Source organism: Protopterus annectens, chromosome 12.part0 (assembly GCF_019279795.1).
Source record: "Protopterus annectens isolate FY-2018-M chromosome 12.part0, PAN1.0, whole genome shotgun sequence".
Taxonomy (NCBI): Eukaryota; Metazoa; Chordata; order Ceratodontiformes; family Protopteridae; genus Protopterus; species Protopterus annectens.
In genome coordinates, this window is record NC_056746.1 from 1,427,995,582 (window position 1) to 1,428,017,787 (window position 22,206).

At 43.9% G+C, this 22,206-nt stretch overlaps 1 protein-coding gene across 2 annotated transcripts in view; it reads right to left on the reverse strand.

Moving 5' to 3' along the window:
* DGKE (diacylglycerol kinase epsilon) overlaps window positions 1-22,206 on the reverse strand; it is a 1,358,385-nt gene that overhangs the window by 1,094,744 nt on the left and 241,435 nt on the right. For both annotated transcript variants that reach the window (XM_044090462.1, XM_044090463.1), the window contains exon 3: window positions 21,712-21,831. In XM_044090462.1, coding sequence (XP_043946397.1) covers window positions 21,712-21,831 — 120 coding nt within the window. The remainder of the gene's footprint in view (window positions 1-21,711; window positions 21,832-22,206) is intronic.

A 22,206-nucleotide genomic window follows, 5' to 3' on the forward strand; every position in this document is an offset into this window, starting at 1 on the left:
TGCTGTAGAAGAATGTCCTAGTTCTTTGCTTGAATTAGACTGTTATCCAAGTAAGGATATATTTGTATCCTTCTTTGTCTGCAGAATGCAGACTTATTACTTATTATTATTAAGAGATTACTTGTGCCAGGCACTTTGTAAAGACCCTGGGCGCAGTAGATAAGCCAAAGGGCAGTGCAGAGAATTGGTAATGCATTGAGCCAGCCTTGAATCTGAGGTATCTTCTGCATGATTGTATGATTGGGACATGCAGGTATGCCTCTTTTAGGTCTAAAGTCACAAGCCAAGCATTCTTGCCCAGCATGGGCAGAAGCTGCTGCAAAGTTAACATTTTGAATTTTGGTATATCCAGGAATGTGTTCAGAATAGATAGGTCCAGTACTGGTCTCCAGGCCTTGTCCCGGTCCAGTATTGGTCTCCAGGCCTTGTCCTTTCTGGGTACCAAGAACAGTCTTGAGTAAAATCCTTGTCCCTGCTCTTGCTCTGGTACTTGTTGAATGGCCCCCATGTCCATGAGGGACAAGACTTGTTTTTGTGCCTCTTCCCATTGATTTTTTGGCAGATCTGGCCAGCCGTTTGCCTTTGGCAGGGTATGGAAATGGAACTTGCAGCCTTGTGACACTATGTTTAGAACCCACTTGTCCTGGGTTATAATGTGCCAATTTTGAGAAAAAAGTGCTAATTTTCCCCCTAAGGGTGCTGCCAGGAGATAAGTGCTTGGTGCAGGCAGGGGGAAGTCATTGGGACTGTTTCCTGTAAGGTTGTGATTTGTCTTCTCCAACTTTGGAGGTAGAAGCACCCCATTGCTTTGACCTGTATGAACCTTGCATCTTGGATCTGCCTCTAGGGCGTCTGGATCTGCCCCATTGAGGTCTGTCTGACACAGGAAAGGACCAATTCTTTGTAAGCCAGTGTCTACTAAACCTAGGTGGCTGTACTTGCAAAAAATCCTTGATAGTTTGCATAGATTTAGCTTTGTCCTCCATTTTCTTTAACACCTCTTCTGCCTTAACACCAAACAAAGTATCATGCTGTAAAGGTGCATCTAATAATTTAACTTTCACATAATCAGGCAGATTTTCTTCCTTTAACCAAGCATGCCTCCTAATTACAGAACCCGTAACTGCGGCCCTGCAGGAGGCCTCCAAAGAATCAAAACCACATTGCAAAGTATGCTTTCCAACTTGTTCAGCTGCATGCAATAAATCCTGCATTTCCTTGTTTTCTGCACATTCAGAGCTTAACAACATTTTCTGTTTAAGCAATGCCATGACATGTTGCTGATATCTGAGCATATGAAACTGACAGTTATATATCAGGCTTAACAGGAGCTGGAGGTAAGGAGTCAGGGGTAAGACAAGACTCCGAAAACACGTCTACAATGTCTAACACAGGTGGAATGGCTAGAGGCCTGTGTTGAGGAAGTAAAAGGAAATCTCTGAGCCTCTTTTTAGATTCTGAAAAACCTTGGCTCTCCCAGTGGAAATGCTCCCTCATGGCATTCAAGGTTAGCCCAAAAGAATAGTCTTCTGGAGGAGAAGCTGAAGGTATAGATTCTTCAGCATCAGAATCCTCATAGGGGGAAGAGAATATTCCTAATCAGAAGAGGAATCAGAAAAAATAGAAACCTGATCTGAAGATTCATAGTCAGTCTCTTGCCTAGGCCTCTTATCAGGAGGGGGATGGGAACCCCTGATCAAGGTAATCAAGTCTTTGGCCATTTTGGGCATCTTTTTTTGGGCATACAGGCCTGTCCACGTGGCTCTTGAGTTGGTTTCTTTGCTTTAGAAGGTGCTTTAGTCTTTGCCTTTGAAGCTGAAGTTGGTTTAATGTAAAGATGTTTAGGTCTGAATACACCCTCAGTAGCCGGTGCCTGCTCAGCGGCTCCAGACCCATCTGAGGTAACAGTATCCAAGGCTCCAATACCTTGAGTTTCCAGCGGCATGGCTAACTCCACGTGGGAGTCGGTAGCGGCCTGCGACTCTAAAGTAGCGGGCGTCAAGGGAGTCACTGAGAACCGGCGACTGGCTTAGGAGAAGCTTCGTCATCGGTTTTGGGCCTCGGTTGTTTGTCTCTCTCCTTTTCTTTGTGTTTTTTTGTGAACTCTGGTAGTCGGATGGCTATCCGACAACATTTCTGGATAATTAAACTGGCGTCCAAAATAGTTTAAAGCAAAATCATACCAACGCTTAATAGTGCGTTGGTTAAATCTAGCACAAAACCGACAACCAGAAACGTTGTGATCAGGGCCTAGGCAAGGAATACAATACGAATTAAAGTCCTTATGAGGTATTTGCTTTCCGCAAGAAATACAATTATTTACTTTTTCTGACATTGGTCTGGAGCAATGGGGTACTTAGCTTTGTTGAAGACTTTGGATCTGAAATTCGAACACGAAAATCTCAGGAGTCGGCCGACTGGCACTTGCGAACTGCTTCTGCTTCGGGCACCACGCGGCAAGAAAGACTGAAGAAAATGGCATTGGCTGCTTCTTTTATGCCCCTGACGTCAGGGAAGGGGAGACAGCAGGCGACGCAGGACCCAAGACTTTGGAATTCAGGTCGACTGAGGGCAACCTGCCAGCAGGATTACCCAAATGTAATGACTGCAACAGTGAAACACGAAGAACATCCTGGATCAGCATATTCACATACAGCAGAAGGTCTCATATTCTAAATATTTTTATAATTCTTTCTCTGAGAAAAAAAAAGCTTACTATCGTTCTGCCAGATGGGTCCTCTACTACCATAACTTCCAGCTGAGATAAACCTGGGACAAAATCAAAATACCCCCTTGACCAGCCCTGTCTTCAGGAGAAGGAGGAATAACCACAAGGATGAGTCTTAAGACCAGGGGAAGAAGTACATGAATTTTTGACTGAATCAATGTAACTGGCTGACATTATCTCCTTCTTGCCTTTAGAGTAGAAAGATGAATCACTAGAAAATGACTTTAATATTTATCTCCCATAAAACATTTTTTGAGGATGTTTTCCAGATGGCTCCACTACTGGCACCTGATTTGGCTCATTTGTTCTAGGGACATGGGTGCTAGGCATTCCCAGGCAAGGTGCAAGCCCTATGGCCCAACTATTCTAGGGACATGGGGGCTAGGCATTCCCAGGCAAGGTGACAGCCCTACAGCCCATTTGTTCTAGGGACATGGGAAATAGGTATTCCCAGGCAGGGTGAGAGCCCTGTGGGGCCATTTGTTCCTGACCATGAATTCCAATCAGCCCTTCCATTCCCCTGTTAACAGTTGAATGTTAAGGGACAGGAAGCTTGCTGGTCCTATTTGGCAGCCTACCCTCTCCTCATTGACAGAACCTTCTCCCCATCAAAGATTCTTTTGTACCTGCTACCAATGTCTCCCAATGGCAAGTGACTCTCTGCAACCGGATTTCCCTCCTGTTTACTAGTGCTAGTCACTAAGCTGACTTGAACTCCACTGGATAACATTCTAGTGCTTCTGCTAGGCCTTGTGGAGATCAACAGCCTTCTCCTTTCATCCCTTTGGGTTGGTAGAACCTGCAATAGCCACTCACTCCCAACCTCCTCTGCCAGCACCTACAGGCATCTGAGCCTCTACTCAAACTCAAGCCACCTGTGTCATAGCAAGGACTTTATCTCTCTCTATGCTAAGAAGCTGGCTTTCTAGTAATGTTCTTGAACCAAACATCTCACAAATATCACAACTCCCACCTAAATTTTCCACCCTTGGACAAACAAAACAAACGTCATCAAGGGTGTATTAGTTTAGCATCTCTGTGAAAACCTGACAGCTTTTCTTCTTCATACTGAGAAACAACAAAACCACAAAACACCAGAATAGTACAGTTATACAATTAAATGCAGTTAGTGATCCAAACCCAGAAAATGCACAAGTAAAAAAATCACTTTAAACAAAGGAATGTCAAGAAGGTAACAAAAACACAGTGGTGAGCTGAAAGGGAGGAACACACTCATAGTGATTTTTTAACCCAGAAAAATTATGCTACAAAGTATCACAAAGGAAAAGATCTGGCCTGAATATCCAGAGATATAAAAACAGAACCAGCACACCAAAGCCAACCATAATGGTTTAAACAAGACAGGTAAGCATCAATTGAGATCTAAAGAGATGGAAAGGCATAAAGCATTATGGTACTTAAGGAAGTTTTGAGTTTTCGAGAGTCTTAAGAATACTGACTGTACACTGCCTGCAGCTACCAGTTCCACTCAAAGCAAACAGACTCTATTATGTAAGATCAACTTTAGCCATTACCAGATCCAAAGCATGCTTTCCTATACCACATAAGCTATTCACCCATAGTGACCATGCCTGTGTTATTACATTCTAAATATCAATGTCAAGCTTACAGCTGGATTCCAGCAAATCTTAACTAATTAAAGATTCCTAACTATTCAATCATGCTTTTTAAATAGCCCTCTATTAAAAAAAATGCACTGGGCAATTATCTCTTACTCTTCTTTTTTAACATGAGGCTTCCAACAAGAATCAGCCCACCATGGCCAGCCTTAGGCATAGGCCAACCAGTAGGCTTGCTTATCTAGTAGGGGTGCGTTTCCAGTAGTTACTTATTTTTACAGCAAAGAAATGCCTCTTCTTTACAATAAAAAAAAATAATAATAATAATAACAGAAAAACATATGTGCCAAGGAAGTGAGATCAAAACCCTAGGGTGGAAATCTTGCAGAATTAGCAATTCCATTTGCTGGCCACCTCTTCGTCCCACCCACAAGCTCCTTAGACAATGACTTAGGTAGGTCACAGGCAGGGTAGACACAGAAGTCAACAGATTCAAAATTCAGAGTCTGGTGGGAAGAGAAAGCTTGGTGATGGTGTAAGGTAAATACATATATATGTATATTTAGAATAAGTGAATGATTCAAATGTCTGTGTTCACAAAGTTGTCAAAAAGATCAAAAAGTACAGTTTTGTACCTACCATAAATGTAGATGTTCGAGTGTATTCACTGCTGCAGTCATTACACTTGGGTTATCCTGCCGTCAGGCGGTCCCGCAGTCGGCCAGAGTTCCAAAGTCTTGGTCCGGCGTCGGTTGCTGTCGCTTCTTCCCTGACGTCAGTGCTCAAGGGGTATATAAGATGCAGCCAACGACATTCATAGGTTCATAGGTTCATACTAGGCTATCTGCCCAAGAGCATTTATAAGCCTAGCCCATACTTATTTGGCTTTCGCCACCTCTTTAGTTTGAATAAAACTATGCCTATTATTTTGCTGTGCCTCTGTCAAGCAGTGACACTGAAGTAATCCCTGGGGTATATCTGCGATCCCCCATCCATTGGTCAAGATTCCTCTTGAACAAGGCCAGCGAGGTGCTCTGCCTCACATGTACCGGGATTTTGTTCCACAGCATAGGAGTCTCTGGGTGATGAATCTGTCCCTCCAGCATGTTCTATTAATAACCGTGTCAAGGTTTAAGTCTCCCGCCCTTGTGGTTCTGAGGGATCTAGATTTTTGAGGTGAAGCATATTCATCAAATCAGGGTTTGACATGGCCTTATATGTCAGGCACAGGTCACCTCTGAGCAAGCGGTATGAGACTGAATAGAGCTGGAGTTCTTTCAGTCGGGCAGCATAAGACATATTTTTGAGACCCTTTATCCTTTTGGTGAGGAACTTTTGGGGCCTTTCCAGCTGCTGCAGGTGTCTGGTCAGATACATTCGAATGGGGCATTGTACTCAATCATAGGTCTAATGAGTGATGAGTACAGGCGATGACCTCCCTTGATCTAGATGTGAATCCCTTCATGATCAGGTGGGCAATGTAGAAGGTTTTCCTAACTACTTTAGCAACATGAGTGTCAAGCGAAAGGCTACTGTCAACCTGGGTCCCCAGATCCCTGATGACTTCTTCTGTGCTCAGTGGATTGCCACCTATATGGTAGCTAGGGGTAACCTTGTTTTTCCCGAAGGGTATGACTATGCATTTCTTGGCATTTAACTTTAGGCCATGGCTCTGGCACCAGTTATCCGTTTCTGTGAGGCCCTTCTGAAGGATATCTGTGTCAGATGTGTTTTCGACTATGGCCCAGTTTGCAGTCATCTGCAAACTTTGTCAGCCATAACCCTCCTGTGTTTGCTTGTACTTCAGAAAAGTAGATGCCGAACAAGAGTGGACCCAGGACTGAGTCCTGTGGGACACCACTTGTGACAGGCTTTGAGTCTGACATGGCTCCAGCAACTCTGACCCTGTGGGTTCTGTCACTTAGCCAGTTTGCAACCCATCTTGTGATGTATGGGTTTACATTCAAGCTGATGAGTTTTTTGATGATACCTGAGTGGGGTATTGTGTCAAAGGCCTTTGCCAGGTCAAGGTAGGCTGTATGGACTGCCTTTCCCTCATCAATGGCTTTGGTGACTGTCTCGAAAAGTCAACCAAGTTTAAAAGGCATGATCTGCCTTTGACAAAGCCAAACTGGGTTGGATCCAAAGTCTGCAAGTTCCCTATGTCTTTATTTATGAGTTCCATTATGATCCTCTCCATGGCTTTGCAGATAAGGCTTGTCAAGCTAATGGGACGGTAATTTCAGGGTCGGTGGAGGCACCGCCTTGTGAAGTGGGACCACAGTCGCGTGCGCCACTCCTTGAGTGCGTATCCTGAGGTGAGGCTAAGATTAAACAGCTGTCCTAACTGCGGGTTTAATTCCTCATTGAGTTCATGGAGCACACAGCCAGGGACACCATCCAGTCCCATGGATGCTGTGTTTTTTGCTTTGGAGAGAGCAGTTCTCACCTGGGCGTTGGAGATGTTTGGGAGGCTACAATCCTCTGGTATAGATATCTCTCCTTTTGGGGGGAGAGGGGGGGAGAAGTTTGCACTGAACCTGTCAGCCAGTATGTTGGCAATGTGTGTAGGTTCAGTAATCTTCACATCATTTTGAACTAATTCTGAGCATATCTGGGAGTTTCCTCCTAGGTTTCTAACATAGCTAAAGAAGGCCTTATGATTTTCTTTTGAATCCTTGGCGATTTTTCTCTCAAAATTTGCCTTGGATGATTTTATGAGAGCTCTTAGTTTTTTACTTATAATGATCAAAGGTGTCTTACCTTTCAAGGATTTTGCTCTATCTTGTAGTAGCTTCCTCCTTTGTTGTAGAGCTTGTTTATGGCTGGGGTCCACCAGACTGGATGCTTGCCTTTGGTACAAAGAGTCTTAGTTTTGTTTGGGATTGCCTGATCCATGCAGTCCTGTAGGTGCTGGTAGAAGGCATTTGTAAGTGATTCAGCTGTTTGAGTAATGTTTACCACTGGCTCAGGGGCCTTAAAGGAGACCACACTAGTTTTTAGAAGTGTGAAGTCGGCTTTTGAGAAGTTTTTCACTGTGGTCTTTTTTATTTCAGGTGGGGGGCGGGATGAGGACCTCCAGCGAGATTAGTTTATGATCTGATCTCACCAGTGAGGGGTATACTTCCGGTGTTGAACATTGTGATCCCATGTTCGTGATGATGAGATCAAGTATGTTTTCTCCTCTTGTGGGGATGGTGACTAGTTGTTCCATGGCATTTGAGTTTATGAACTCCAGGAACCTTTGGGCTAGAGTGTTTGGGCTTGAGTAGTGTTCCCAGTCTATATTAGGGTAGTTGAAGTCACCTAGTATGATGGTGTTTGGAGATACATTTATCCCCTCCATTGTTTTCAGGAAGGCCATGTGAGGTTCCTAAGTTTGAGAGGGTGGCCTGTAACATGCTACAAATTGCAGAGCAGTCTTGCCTATGGTTAATTGCACCTGGATGGTCTCCGATGCATCGTGCGTTGCCACCAACCTTGAGGTGTGGGTGTCCTTTATGAATATGGACACCCCTCCTTTCTTGGTGGTGTCCGGATTTTGGGGCGAACGCATGATATGAGGTGAAACCTGCTAGTGCTGGGGTGCTCTCAGGAGCCTTGAACCAGGTTTCTGTCACAGCACAGACATCGATGTTCTCCATACTGAGAAGGGCCTCGAGTGGGTGCATCTTGAGATTGAGACTTCTGGCATTGAGCAGCATGACCCTTAGTTTTTTACTTTTTGTGTTCTAGGGTGGTAGGTTTAGAATTTGAGCCTTGCCTAAAAAGGCACTATGGGGTGGCAAGAGCCTTTGCCAATATCCGAAGCCTAGGGGTGACAGGTGCAAGCCGTCCCTGCGAAGCAGCGTGGCTTGTCCAGCATGTCATCCCAGGCAGACAGACATTGGATCCCCTTTGAATGACACCAGAATTTAAGCCAATTATTAAAGCTGATCATCTTATCACTGTATTGTGGCATCATTCTAGGTGAAGGTAGGATACTGCTCAAGGTCAGGGTCATACCTGCCTGGGCTACATAATCAGAGAGCTCCTCAATGTCTCTTTTCATGTAGTCCAAGGAGGTACGCCTCAGGTCGTTGGCACCAGCGTGGACAATGACTGGGTCGCATGTACCTGCTGTTGAGAGACCTGAGTGCTTGTGTTATGTGGCGGATTCTAGCGCCGACAGGCAGCTTACTGTGACCTTCTCCTTACTCAGTCTGGTGAGCGGACGTCAGTGTGTCTGACTATGGAGTCACCTATGACAAGTATGTTTGGTGTTGTATTTGGCCTTAAGGGCAGTGACTGCTTTGCACACTGATTTTGTTGTTTATGTGTTGTTTGTGTGGTGTATTGAGTTTGCAGTTGCTTGGGTGTCTGCTTTGGAGGCCTCTGCTGTTTAGGTAAATTTTACTTAGAGCCTCCGAGTATGTCTTAGTGTGTTTATGTGTTTGATTCAGTGGTGTGGTTGAGTTATGTGAGACTGGTATTGTGGTGTGTGTAGTTGCCTTCTCCTCCTGCCTGGTCTTGCCAGTCCTGAGTTGAGAGAGCTCAGCCTCCAGTCTGGCTAAATAGCTGCATCTCTCACAAGTGTTAGTGTTACATGGGAGAAGGAGATGGTTGTCCGTGTACATGAGGCAATTGTAACATTGTCTCAGAATTCCCAGATTCACCAAATGGGCAGGAGAGGATGCCAGCATCTGACCCTTCGACATGCTAGAAAGAATTATGAGTTGGTATGAGACAGAAAAGTAGTGGGCTTAGCAGGGAAATGGGCACTCCTGGGGGGTTTTGCTAGTGAGAGATTTGTATAATATAGGAGTGCTTGACCTGCAAAGAGAATGCTTATAAGACAAGGGATATGCTTATCTTCAGTTTTTCTCCCAGATGTCAGGTGCCCCCAAATAGGTAGGCAATACATATTGCTAATAAAACATACATAAAAAATAAAACCAAAAACTTCAGTTACCAGCAAATACACCACATAGGTAGTATAGGGTAGGATGGTATAGATAAGTCCCAGCTAAGAAAGAGGGGATGGAGGGAGGGTAACCTGGACTGCAGCAGTGAATACACTCGAACATCTACATTTATGATAGGTACAAAACTGTACTATGTTCATCGTGTTTCACTGCTGCAGTCATTACACTTGGGTTGAATCCCAAAGCTGAGGTAGGGTGGCTGGTTCTATAGAGGATATGGGGTGGCTATGAGGCCCTACAGCACTGCAGTGGCAAAGCCAGCTCTGGATTTAGAATAAAGAGGCAAGTGATACTGTTTGGTAAAGGTGTGCACTGAACTCCAAGTTGCAGCTTCCAAGATATCTTTGGTAGGTACTCCTCTAAGGTAGGCAGTTGAAGTGGCTGTTGCCCTGGTGGAATGTGGCCTAATGTTGCTAGGTACAGTTTTCCCGTGCTGTGTGTAGCAGAAACGGATACAGTGTCCTATCCACTTTGAAATGATCTGCTTTGAAATAGCCTTTCCCTGTGATCCTGCAGCATATGCTACAAACAATTGCACAGTTTTCTTGAAAGCTTTTGTTTTGTCCAGGTAGAATCATAACTGTCTGTGTATGTCCAATGAATGCAGAAGTCTCTCCCCTTTATTCTGGGGATTTGGATAAAAAGTTGGCAAGTGAATAGTTTGGTTAAGAGCCACACTGGAAACTACCTTTGGCATAAATGAAGGGTTTGTTCTTAAAGAAACCCTGTCTTGGTGAAAAATGATGAAAGGCTCCACTGCCATTAGTGCCTGTAACTCTGAGACTCTTCGTGCTAAGGTTATTGCCAGAAGCAGAGCAGTTTTCCATGACACATATTTTAATTCTGCTGAATTGGCTGGCACAAAAGGAGGTAAAGTTAGTTTTTCCAAGACAAAATTGAGGTCCCAAGTTGGTGTTGGTGCTCTCCGGGGCGGTCTTATGTTTTTAGTCCCTCTGAGGTACTGTTTTAGCAATGGATGAGAGAAAATAGGAGGATCTGTGTTGTAATGAGCCGAGATGGCAGAGGTATGGATCTTAATGGATGAAAAGGATAGGCCTTTATCCAGCATCTCAGTTAAGTATTGTAATATCTGAGGAATATTTGGGACAAGAGGGTCAAAGCTTTGAGCCTGGTTCCAGGCACAGAATCTCTTCCATTATTTCCTAGTGCTAGGCCTCCTGGCCTCCAAAATGACATCCATAACAGCTTTAGAGAGAGGTGTTGTCTGCTTGACTAAGGAATCTGCCATGCAGCCAGGTTTAAGGTTTTGAGCTGGCTGTGCAGGATCTGATTGTTTTGTTGAGTCAGAAGATGCGGAATTTGAGTTAAAATCCATGGTGGGCCTTCAGCTAAGTTCTTTAAGATTGGGTACCAGTGCTGGCTTGGCCAGTCTGGGGGAATCAGGATCATTGTTGGCTTTTCTTGTCTAGCTTTTAGGAGTACCTTTGAAAGGAGAGGCAGTGGTGGGAAGGCATAAACTTTTAGGCTTTTACAGCTGAACGAGAGAGCATCCACTTTCCATGCTTGTGTGTGGTAAGTCCTTGTGCAGAATTTCTGTAGTTGGCAATTCATTGGGGAGGCAAAAAGATCTATGTCTGGGCTCCCCCATTTTTGTGTTATCATGCTGAATACTTGTGGATTTCATTTCCACTCGTGAGGATCCATGATGTTTCTGCTTAAGTCGTCTGCCAGAGTATTTTTCTTTCCTGGCAGGAATTGTGCTTTCAGATGAACTTGATAGGTTAGAGCTGTGTTCCACAAGGTCATGGCTTGTCTGCAGAGGGGATAAGAATGAGTGCCCCCTTGCTTGTTTATGTACCACATAACTGTGGTGTTGTCTGTCTTTAGTACTAGTTGTCCTGGATGCAGAAGGTCTCTGAAAGCTATTAGGGCATTTTGTACAGCTAGCATCTCTTTTTGATTGATGCGAAGATGCATTTGGTCTGCGGCCCACTTGCCCTGAATACATTTTCCTGCCATGTGTGCTCCCCAGGCGTAATCCGAAGCATCTGTTGTTAGTGTCTGCCTGGCTGTGGGTAAAGTGAAAGGCTGTCCCTTGTTGAGGTGACATGCCTGTGCCCACCATCGAAACTCCTGTTGTAGGCAGGGAATAAGTGGTATTACTGCTTCCAAACTGTGACAGTGTTGAGTCCAAACACTTTTTAGGTACCATTGTAATTTCCTCATATGCAGTCTGGCATATGGTATTAGTAGTATGCAGGATGCTATGAACCCCAAGGCCTGCAGAATTTTTCTTGCAGGGAGTTGGGTTTTTGTTGCCATCAATTGAAAGTACTGAGTCAGTAGTCCTTGCTTGTCTGGCGTGAGATAAGCCATCTGGGCCGTTGTATTTAAGCTGGCACCCAGGAATATTATCTCTTGTGAGGGCACTAGTTTTGACTTCTTTTCGTTTACTGTGTACCCTAGGCAAATTAGCAATCTTTTTACAAACGCCAGATGCTTTAGAAGAATGTCCTTGCTCTCTGCTTGAATAAGGCAGTCGTCCAAGTGTGGATATATTTGAATTCCTTTTTGTCTGCAAAATGCAATTACTGGTGCCAGGCATTTTGTGAAGACCCAGGGCGCAGTAGATAAGTCAAAGGGCAGTGCAGAGAATTGGTAATGCAGTGAACCAGCTATGAATCTGAGGTATCTTCTGCAATTTTGTCTGATAGGGACATGCAGGTATGCCTCTTTGAGGTCCAAAGTAACAAGCCAAGCCTTCTTGCCCAGCATGGGAAGAAGCTGCTGAAGTGTCAACATTTTTTATTTCGGAACATCCAGGTAAGTATTTAGAGTAGAAAGGTCCAGTATGGGTCTCCAGGCTTTGTCCTTTCTGGGGACCAGGAAAAGTCTTGAATAAAATCCTTGTCCTTGTTCCTGTTGTGGCACTTTTTGAATAGCTCTCATGTCCATGAGGGCTGTAATTTGTTTTTGTGCCTCTGCCCATTGATTTTGTGGCAGGTCTGGCATTCCTTTTAGCCTTGGTAGAGTGTGAAAGTGGAATCTGTAACCCTGAGACACAGTATTCAGAACCCATTTGTCTTGGGTGATTATATGCCAATTTTGTGAAAAAAGTGCTAGTTTTCCCCCTAAGGGAGCTGTCAAAAGGTAAGTGCTTGTCATTTGAAGGGGGAAGTCATTGGGACTGTTTCCTATAAGGTTGTGACTTGTCTTCCCCTCCTTTTGGGGTTGAAGTACCCCACTGTCGTGGTCTGTAAGAGCCTTGGGGCTGAGATCTGCCTCTTGGGCATCTGTATCTGCCTCTTTGTGGTCTGTCTGACACTGGAAAGGACCAATTTTTTGAGGGCCAATTTCTGCTAAATCGAGGTGGCTGTACATGTACAAAATCCTTCACTGTTTGCATAGATTTTGCCTTATCCTCCATTTTCTTTAATACCTCTTCTGCCTTAACACCAAATAAAATATCCTGCTGTAAAGGAGCATCCAATAATTTTGCCTTAACATGATCAGGTAAACCTTGTTCTTTTAACCAAGCATGCCTTCGAATCACAGATCCTGTAACTGCTGCTCTACAAGAAGCCTCTAATGAATCAAAACCACATTGCAGAGTATGTTTTCCCACTTGTTCAGCTGCATGCAATAAATCCTGCATTTCCTTATAGTCAGGATGTTCTGAACTTGTAAGCATTTTCTGTTTTAACACAGACATTAAATATTGTTGGTATTTAAGCATGCAAAACTGGCAATTTAAAGCCCTCACTGCTAAAGTTGCAGAAGTGTAAACTTTCTTCCCCCATCTGTCTAATTCTCTAGAATCCTTGTCAGAGGGAACTGGATATTTAGCTGTGGAAGCCTTTACCTCTTTGGGACCCTGGGAAATAGTTTCAGGGTCAGCAACAGGGATTTTATAAAGAAATTTGTGAGAGTCAGGGACTCTGTAGTACCTGCCTGGCTTGACTGGAGCAGGGGGCAAAGAATCAGGATTTAAACTGGATTCAGAGAACACATCATCCACAATATCTAACACTGGCGGAATAGCAAGGGGCCTGTGCTGAGGCAATAAAAGAAAGTCTCTGAGCCTTTTCTTGGATTCTGAGTAATCCTGACCCTCCCAATGGAAATGCTCCCTCATGGTATGTAAAGTTTCCCCAAAAGAGTAATTCTCAGGAGGAGAGGCTGAAGGAATTGACTCTTCAGCATCAGAGTCCTCATAGGGGGGTAAAGAGTATCCCTCATCTGAAAAGGAATCAGAAGAAATGGAAACCCGGTCAGAGGAATCATAGTCTGTATCCTGCCTAGGCCTTTTATCAGGAGGGGGATGGGAACCCCTGATCAGAGTAATTAAGTCTTCGGCCATTTTGAGCATCTGTTTTATAGGCATGGAGGCCTGTCCAAGTGAATGCTGTACTTGCTTCTTTGTCTTTAATGGAGTTTTAGACTTGGATGTAGTTTTGATGGTAAGCTGTGAAGGTCTGAAAACACCCTCAGAAGCCGATGCCTGCTCAGCGGCTCCGGACCCATCTGAGGGGTTAGTTTCCGTAGGCCCAGTACCTTGAGTTTCCAGAGGCATAGACATCTCCACGTGGGAGTCGGAGGCGGCCTGTGGCTCTGAGGTAGCGGGTGTCAGGGGCTGCGAAAGCGCCTCACTGAGAACCGGAGACTGGCCTAGAAGAGGCTTCATCATCAGTTTTGAGCCTCGGACGCCTGTCCTTATCCTTTTCTTTGCGTTTTTTGTGTATTCAGGTCATCGGTTGTTACGACGGCATGGTATAATTAAACCTTCGGCCAAAGTAATGGCGAGCAAAGTCAAACCGACGTTTAATAGTGTGCTTGTTAAATCTAGCACAAAACCGACAACTAGTGACGTCGTGGTCTGGGTCTAGGCATGGAATACAGTAAGAATGAAAATCCTTATGAGGTATTTGCTTCCCACAAGAAATACAATTATTAATTTTTACTGACATCGGTCTGAGGCAAGAAAAAGTTTCCCGAACGGGGTACTTAGCTTTATTGAAGACTTCGGTTCTGAAATTCGAATTGAAAATCTCAGGAGTCGGCCGACTGGCACTTGCGAACTGCTTTTGCTTCGGGCATCGCGCAGCAAGAAAGTCTGAAGAAAATGGCGTTGGCTGCATTTTATATACCCCTGGCGCACTGACGTCAGGGAAGAAGCGACAGCAACCGACACCGGACCAAGACTTTGGAATTCTGGCCGACTGCGGGACCACCTGACGGCAGGATAACCCATGTGTAATGACTGCAGCAGTGAAACACGATGAATATCCACAGACGCTGACACTCTATTATGCATGTGCCAAGTGATAACTTCCATGCATGCAGAATTAAACAAAGAAAAGCATTTTTTTGCAAGGGAGCCAGCTCTCATGTACCCCACAACCCCTGTTAATTATATATACTAACAAAGTACAGTTGTGTACACTTACCATAAATGTAGATGTTCGAGTGTATTCACTGTTGCAGTCATTACATTTGGGGTAATCTGCTGGCAGGTTGCCCTCAGTCGGCCTGAATAACAAAGTCTTGGGTCCTGCGTCGGTTGCTGTCTCCTCTTCCATGATGTCAGGTCATCAGGGGTATAAAACATGCAGCCGACGCCCTGCCCCAGATGTCAATTGAACCCCAAATGGGGAGTAAAAATATATATATAAACTGTAAATATATAAATGCACCTTAGAAACATAAAATTTACCTTCAACTAAAAGCAAATACATCACAAAGGCTTTTGAGTATAGTGAAGGAAAGAAAAGGTATAGAAAGGGGGCTGGTGGGTGGGTAACCTGGACTGCAACAGTGAATACACTCGAACATCTACATTTATAGTAGGTGTACACAACTGTACTATGCTCTTCGTGTTTCAATGTTGCAGTCATTACATTTGGGTAGAATCCCAAAGCTATGGATGGGAGGATGGAACTAAACAGCATTAAGAGCAGCTATAAGGCCCTGCAGAACTGCAGTGGCAAAGCCTGCCCTGGATTTAGAGAAAAGAGGTAGATGATAATGCTTTGTGAACGTATGAACTGAGCTCCAAGTAGCAGCTTCTAGAATCTCTCTGGTAGGGGCTCCTCTGAGAAAAACTGCTGAAGTAGAGGCTGCCCTAGTGGAATGGGATCTGATCCCCTTCGGCACAGGTTTACCATGGTGCAAGTAACAGAAACAAATGCAACGGCTTATCCACTTAGAAATAGTCTGCTTTGATATAGCCTTCCCCTCTGATCCTGCAGCAAATGCTACAAGTAGTTGCTCAGACTTTCTTAGAGATTTTGTCCTGCTTAAGTAGAATCTTAGTTGTCTGTGTACATTCAATGAATGCAGAATCCGCTCCCCCTTGTTATGCGGATTTGGGAAAAAAGTTAGCAGGTGAATGGTCTGGTTAAGAGCCACACTGGATACCACCTTAGGCATAAAAGAAGGATTGGTCCTGAGGGCCGCCCTGTCTGGTTAAAAAATAATGAAAGGCTCCACTGCCATGAGAGCCTGTAGTTCTGAAACCCTTCTAGCTGAAGTGACTGCCAAAAGAAAAGCTGTCTTCCAAGAAAGAAATTTTATAACCGCAGTAGCTGCAGGTTCAAAAGGAGGTAAGGTGAGTTTTTCCAGCACAAAATAGAGGTCCCATGCAGGAGTTGGCGCTCTTCTGGGAGGCCTTAAATTTTTGGCCCTTCTGAGATACTGTTTTAGCAGTGGATGAGAGAAGAGGGGAGGCTCTGTGTTGTAATGAGCCGAGATGGCAGAGGCATGGACTTTTATTGAAGAAAAAGATAGGCCCTTGTCAAGCATCTCAGTTAAGTATTGCAAAATCTGAGGAATATTGGGCTTTGCTGTGTCTATTGCTTGTGCTTGGTTCCAAGCACAGAATCTCTTCCATTTATCAGCATAAGATTTTCTAGTACTAGGCCTTCTGGCTTCCAAAATAACATACATCACAGGTTTGCTGAGAGATGTGGTTTGAATAATTAGCTGATTAGTCATGCTGCAAGATTCAGAGTTTGGAGCTGAGTGTGCAGAATTTGATAGTTCTGCTGAGACAATAGATGGGGTGTTTGAGGCAAGTATCACGGAAGAAGGTGTGACATATTCCTTAGAAGCGGGTATCAGTGTTGGCAAGGCCAGTCTGGAGCAATTAGAATCATTTTTGGTTTTTCCTGTCTAACTTTTAGTAAGACCTTGGTGAGTATAGGCAGAGGGGGAAAGGCATAGGCTGATAGGTTATTCCAGCTGAAGGATACAGCATCCACTTTCCATGCTTTTTTGTGATGAATTCTTGTGCAGAATTTGTCCAACTGATAGTTTTGGGGAGAGGCAAATAGATCTATGTCTGGGCTTGGAAGATTTGTGGATCCAGTTTCCATTCATGTGGGTCCATAAGATTTCTGCTTAGGTCGTCTGCCAGAGTATTTTGCTTTCCTGGCAGGAATTGAGCTTGAAGATGTATTTGGTAAGTCCAGGCTGTGTTCCACAAGACCATGGCTAGTCTGCAAACGGGGTAGGAATGGGTACCCTCCTGCTTGTTTATGTATCACATAACTGTGGTGTTTTGTATGTCTTTATCAGTAGTTGTCCTGGATGAAGCAAGTCTTTGAAGGCTGTCAGAGCATTCTGAACAGCTATCATTTCTTTTTGGTTGGTATGTAGATGCATTTTGTTTGGGCTCCATTTGCCCTGGATGCATCTCCCTGCCAGGTGGGCCCCCCAAGCATAGTCTGACGCATCTGTAGTTAGGGTTTGGGTGGCAGAGGGTAGAGTGAATGACAGTCCCTTGTTTTGGTGACATGTCTCTGCCCACCAAAGAAACTCCTGTTGTAGGCAGAGAATGAGAGGAATCATTGTTTCCAGGCTGTGACAATGTTGACTCATAAACTTTTAAGGTACCATTGAAGTTTCCTCATATGCAGTCTCGCATATGGAATTAGTAGAATGCAGGATGCCATGAACCCCAAAGCCTGCAGAATTTGTCTTGCAGATAACTGGGTTTTTGTTGCCACTTGTTTGAAGTATGTTGTCAATTGCATTTGTTTGTCTGGCGTGAGGTAAGCCATCTGGGCAGTTGTATTCAAGCTTGCACCCAGTAATGTAATTATTTGAGAGGGTACCCGTTGTGATTCCTTTTCGTTTATGGTGTACCCTAGGCATGCTAGAAGCCTTTTTACAAATGCCAGATGTTGAAGAAGACTGTCCTTGTCCTCTGCCTAAATGAGACAATCGTCCAGATAAGGATACATTTGAATGTTTCTTTGTCTGCAGAATGCAATTACTGGTGCCAGGCACTTTGTAAAGACCCTGGGTGCAGTAGATAAGCCAAAGAGCAGTGCAGAGAATTGGTAATGCAAAAAACCTACTTTGAAGCGGAGGTATATTCTGCAAGATTCCCTTATTGGGATATGCAGGTATGTCTCTTAAGTCTATAGTTACTAACCAGGCATTCTTGCCTAGCATAGGCAGTAGCTGTTGCAAAGTCAGCATTTTGAATTTTGGAATGTCCAGGAACATGTTCAGAATCGATAAAGCCAGTATTGGACGCCATGATTTATCTTTTCTGGGTACCAGGAAAAGTCTTGAATACAATCCTTGTACTGTTTCCTTTTCTGGTACCGCTTGAATAGCCCCCATATCCATGAGGGACATGACTTGTTTCTGGGCCTCTGCCCACTGGTTTTGTGGCAGATCTGGCCATCCGTTTGGAATTGGCAAAGTATGGAAATGAAATCTGTACCACTGGGATACTATGTTTAATACCCACTTGTCCTGGGTAATTAACTGCCAATTTTGAGCATGAAGTGCTAATTTTCCCCCCAAGGGGGCTGCCAAAAGATAAGTGCTTGGAGATGGTAGAGGAAAGTCATTGAGACTGCTTACTGTAGGGTTGTGCTTTGTTACCTCCAGATTTGGAGGGGGAGGCACCCCATTGCTTTGACCTGTAAGATCCCTGTGATTGATATCTGGAGCCTTTTGAGCGCCTGGGTTTGCCCTGAGTGGCTCTGTTGGACACAGGAAAGGGCCAATTCTTAGTAGGCCAGTGCCTACTGAACCTGGGTGGCTGCACTTGCAAGAAATCTTTTACAGTTTGCATAGATTTAGCTTTGTCTTCCATTTTATTTAAAACCTCTTCTGCCTCATTACCAAACAGACTATCACGCTGTAAAGGGGCATCCAACAATTTAGCTTTAACATGATCAGGCAGATTTTGCTCCTTGAGCCAGGCATGCCTTCTTATCACAGATCCAGTTACGGTGGCCCTGCAAGAGGCCTCCAAGGAATCAAAACCACACTGCAAAGTATGCTTTCCAATCTGTTCTGCTGAATACAATAAATCCTATAACTCTTTATTTTCCACACAATCAGAAAATCTGCTGAATACAATAAATCCTATAACTCTTTATTTTCCACACAATCAGAAATCAACAACTGCAGCTATGACGTCGGGTGAAGTGCGACTCCAGCCGAAGCCAGACCCAGACTTTGGAATCCGGCTGACCGAAGGGCTGCCTGACGACAGGACAACCCATTTGTTAGGACTGCAGATGCATCCTTGAAGGACATCTGGCAGTTTAAAGCTCTGATTGCCACGGTTGCAGACGTATAAACCTTCTTACCCCATCTAATCAGTGCCATGGAATCTCTATCAGAAGGGGAAGAAGCCTTAACACCATTGGGACCCTGATCAGCAGCAGGAGTTTTGAAAAGAAATTTGTGGGAGTCAGGAACTCTGTAATATCTGCCTGGCTTACTACGAGCAGGAGGCAAGGAATCAGGAGCCATGCTTGATTCCAAGAACACATCATCAACAATGTCTAATACAGGAGGCCTATGCTGAGGAAGGAGAAGGAAATCCCTAAGCCTCTTTTTTGATTCAGAGAAGTCCTGACTCTCCCAGTGAAAATGTTCCCTTAAAGTATGCAAAGTCTCTCCAAAAGAATAATCCTCAGGAGGAGATGCAGATGGGATGGATTCCTCTGCATCAGAATCCTCATAAGGTGGAACAGAAAATTCCTGATCAGAAGAAATGGAAACCTGATCTGAAGATTCATAATCAGTGCCTTGCCTAGGCCTCTTAGCAGGGAGGGGGGTTGGGAACCCCTGATCAAGGTAATTAAATCCTCAGCCATTTTGATCATTTGTTATCTAGGCATAGGGGCCTGAGCACGTGGCTCATGCGTCGGTTTTTTAGACATAGAAGTTGTTTTTGACCTTGTTTTTGTTGACGGCGTCGGTTTAATATAAAAATGTTGAGGCCAGAAAACACCCTCAGAAGCCGGTGTCTGCTCAGCGGCTCTGGATCCATCCAAGGGAGAGACATCCGCGGGTTCAATACTTTGCGAATCTCGTGGCATACGGCACTCCGAATGCGTCTCTGTAGAGGCCTGCGACTCAAAAGTAGCGGGTATCAGGGGCTGCGAAAGCGCCTCACTGAGTACCGGCGAACTGGCGACTGGCTTAGGAGAAGCTTCGTCGTCAGTTTTGGACCTCGCCGGTCTGTCTCTGTCTTTTTCCTTGCGTTTTTTGTGAACTCCGGTAGTCGGATTGCTAACCGACGACATTTCAGGGTAGTTAAATCTTGAACCAAAATATTTAGAAGCAAAAATATACAGACGCTTAATAGTGCGTTGGTTAAATTTAGCACAAAACCGACAGCAAGGCACGTTGTGATCAGGGCCTAGGCAAGGAGTACAGTACAAATGAAAATCCTTATGAGGTATTTGCTTCCCACAAGTAATGCAATTATTAACTTTCACTGACATCGGTCAGGAGCAAGAAAAAGTTTCCCCAACGGGGTACTTAGCTTTAGTTTGAAGACTTCGGTTCTGAAACTCGAAAACGAAAATTTCAGGAGTCGGCCAACTGGCACTTGCGAACTGCTTCTGCTTCGGGCACCGCGCAGCAAGAAAGACTGATTAAAATGGTGTCGGCTGCATGTTTTATACCCCTGATGACCTGACTTCATGGAAGAGGAGACAGCAACCGACGCAGGACCCAAGACTTTGTTATTCAGGCCGACTGAGGGCAACCTGCCAGCAGATTACCCCAAATGGAATGACTGCAACAGTGAAACACGAAGAACATCAAGCTAGTATAATATCAGGGAAAGGAATATTTCTAAACCCCGAAAATTGTCAGATCTCACATACCTGTCAACTTCTGCTTAGCTGACCCAAATCTGTTCACTAAACAAATATCAATGAATTGTTTATGGCTGACAAACTGATTTTTAGATGGCTCGTGGCTGGCTAGTCCTTAGGTGTCCCTGATTTTGCATAATGCTCTTCACACATCTCAACTGTCTTGATTTTCTCCGAATGTCAATATTTTTGCCTCATATTTTGGGTCTGTGCCTTCCACCAAATCACTGAGGACTATAGTCACTAAATAATGACAGACCTTCAAAACCTGCTATTCTAGCAATGTTATAAGTTTGAAAGAACGATATTTAAACTCTGTCTCTGATTTTGCCCATTCTTTTTTATTTGTCTGGTGCTATGAAGTTAAGAGACATGCCTTCACTTTTTTTTATTCTGATAAACCAATGAGGGCTGCAATCAGTCAAAGATGCCAGACATTGTAGTTCTATGTTTCTTCCTAGAAAATGTTCGTTGATGCAGAATCTGTTGTTCTAGTTAGGTCTACAAAAAATGGTGACCTGTCTATAGTGGAACATGACTAATGTTTGCTTTTTGCTCATTAATCTGAGTTTGCAGGATTACTGTGATTTCTGTATGAGAACTTGGAACACTAACGGGTGGCCATGGTTTCCATGGAACAAAGATGAAATACAACACATGGCTGTCATTTTTAGCTGTAACTGTTGGGGAGTCATCTTTAGAAATAACCAACTCTCTTGTTTTCTGAGTTTAAACAGTCACTATCTGGCTTTACAGCACTAGTGTGCATTTTTAGGAATACCATCATTCACATGAAGCAGCCTGGAATACTTTAATGTGTGACTACTATTTCCACTGAAGAAAGCTGAAATGTAAAACACATCATGTATCAAAACCCATGGGTTTATCCTGACTTCTTCACTCATACATGGAGTATAAAACAGTTTTGAAAAAGGAGAGACCAGAAAGGTGATAAGTAATATTTCGGTCAAATTTGTGATGCACTGTGCTGTCCGAATGCTGTCACAACTTAAACTCTAAGTTCTTAGAAAGGGAAGAAAAAGATTTCAATACTTTGCATGATGAGAACCTTAAATAAACAATCTTGCCTTTGGAAATTCACAAAATGTGTAGTAAAATATATCTCAATAAGGAAAGCCCTAAGGTTTTTTTGAATCTTGTATTAAAATATGAACTGACAGTGCAAAGTAAAGTTAACATGATACATTAACTTTTCATTTAGTGTTGCAAAATGTAAAAACTAGGAAGAACTGAATGTAAAGTGAGCATTCTAGACCTGGGGAATACTAAATGTGGTAAACCAGATATAGTAAATGACAAAGCATAATAAAACTGTCTACCTGAACAGGATTAAGAAGAGTTTTGAATTCTCCTAGAAGTACCTCTCCCATGTTGTTCCCACTGCGAGTATTAACCAGAACAATCAAAGGAGTCCAGTGAGCATTGTAGCAAGATGCCACCTGAAAAAAAAAAAAAAAATCAAATGAAATACAGAATAATGACTTTATTACAGGAAATTGTTACCTGAAGCATTCCGTGTGAAAGCAGGAAACCTGTGTGTTAGTATAACCTTGTAGTTTTATAAAGAAGAATGTACCAGCTGAATGACGCAGACTCCATGCACTCCCATATCAATGAAACCAAAATGCTGTGTCTCAGTGCTTATCAAACTCGCACTACAAGCCAAGGACTAACACTGGCTTGTCCAGGGAGCAGTATTATGTGCATGTTCTCTGTGTGTGTGTGTGTGTGGGGGGGGGGGTGAGGCCTTTCTAGCTCTGATTCAGGGGGATAAACCCCTACATTCTTCCTACTGTATTACTTTTACACAGTTT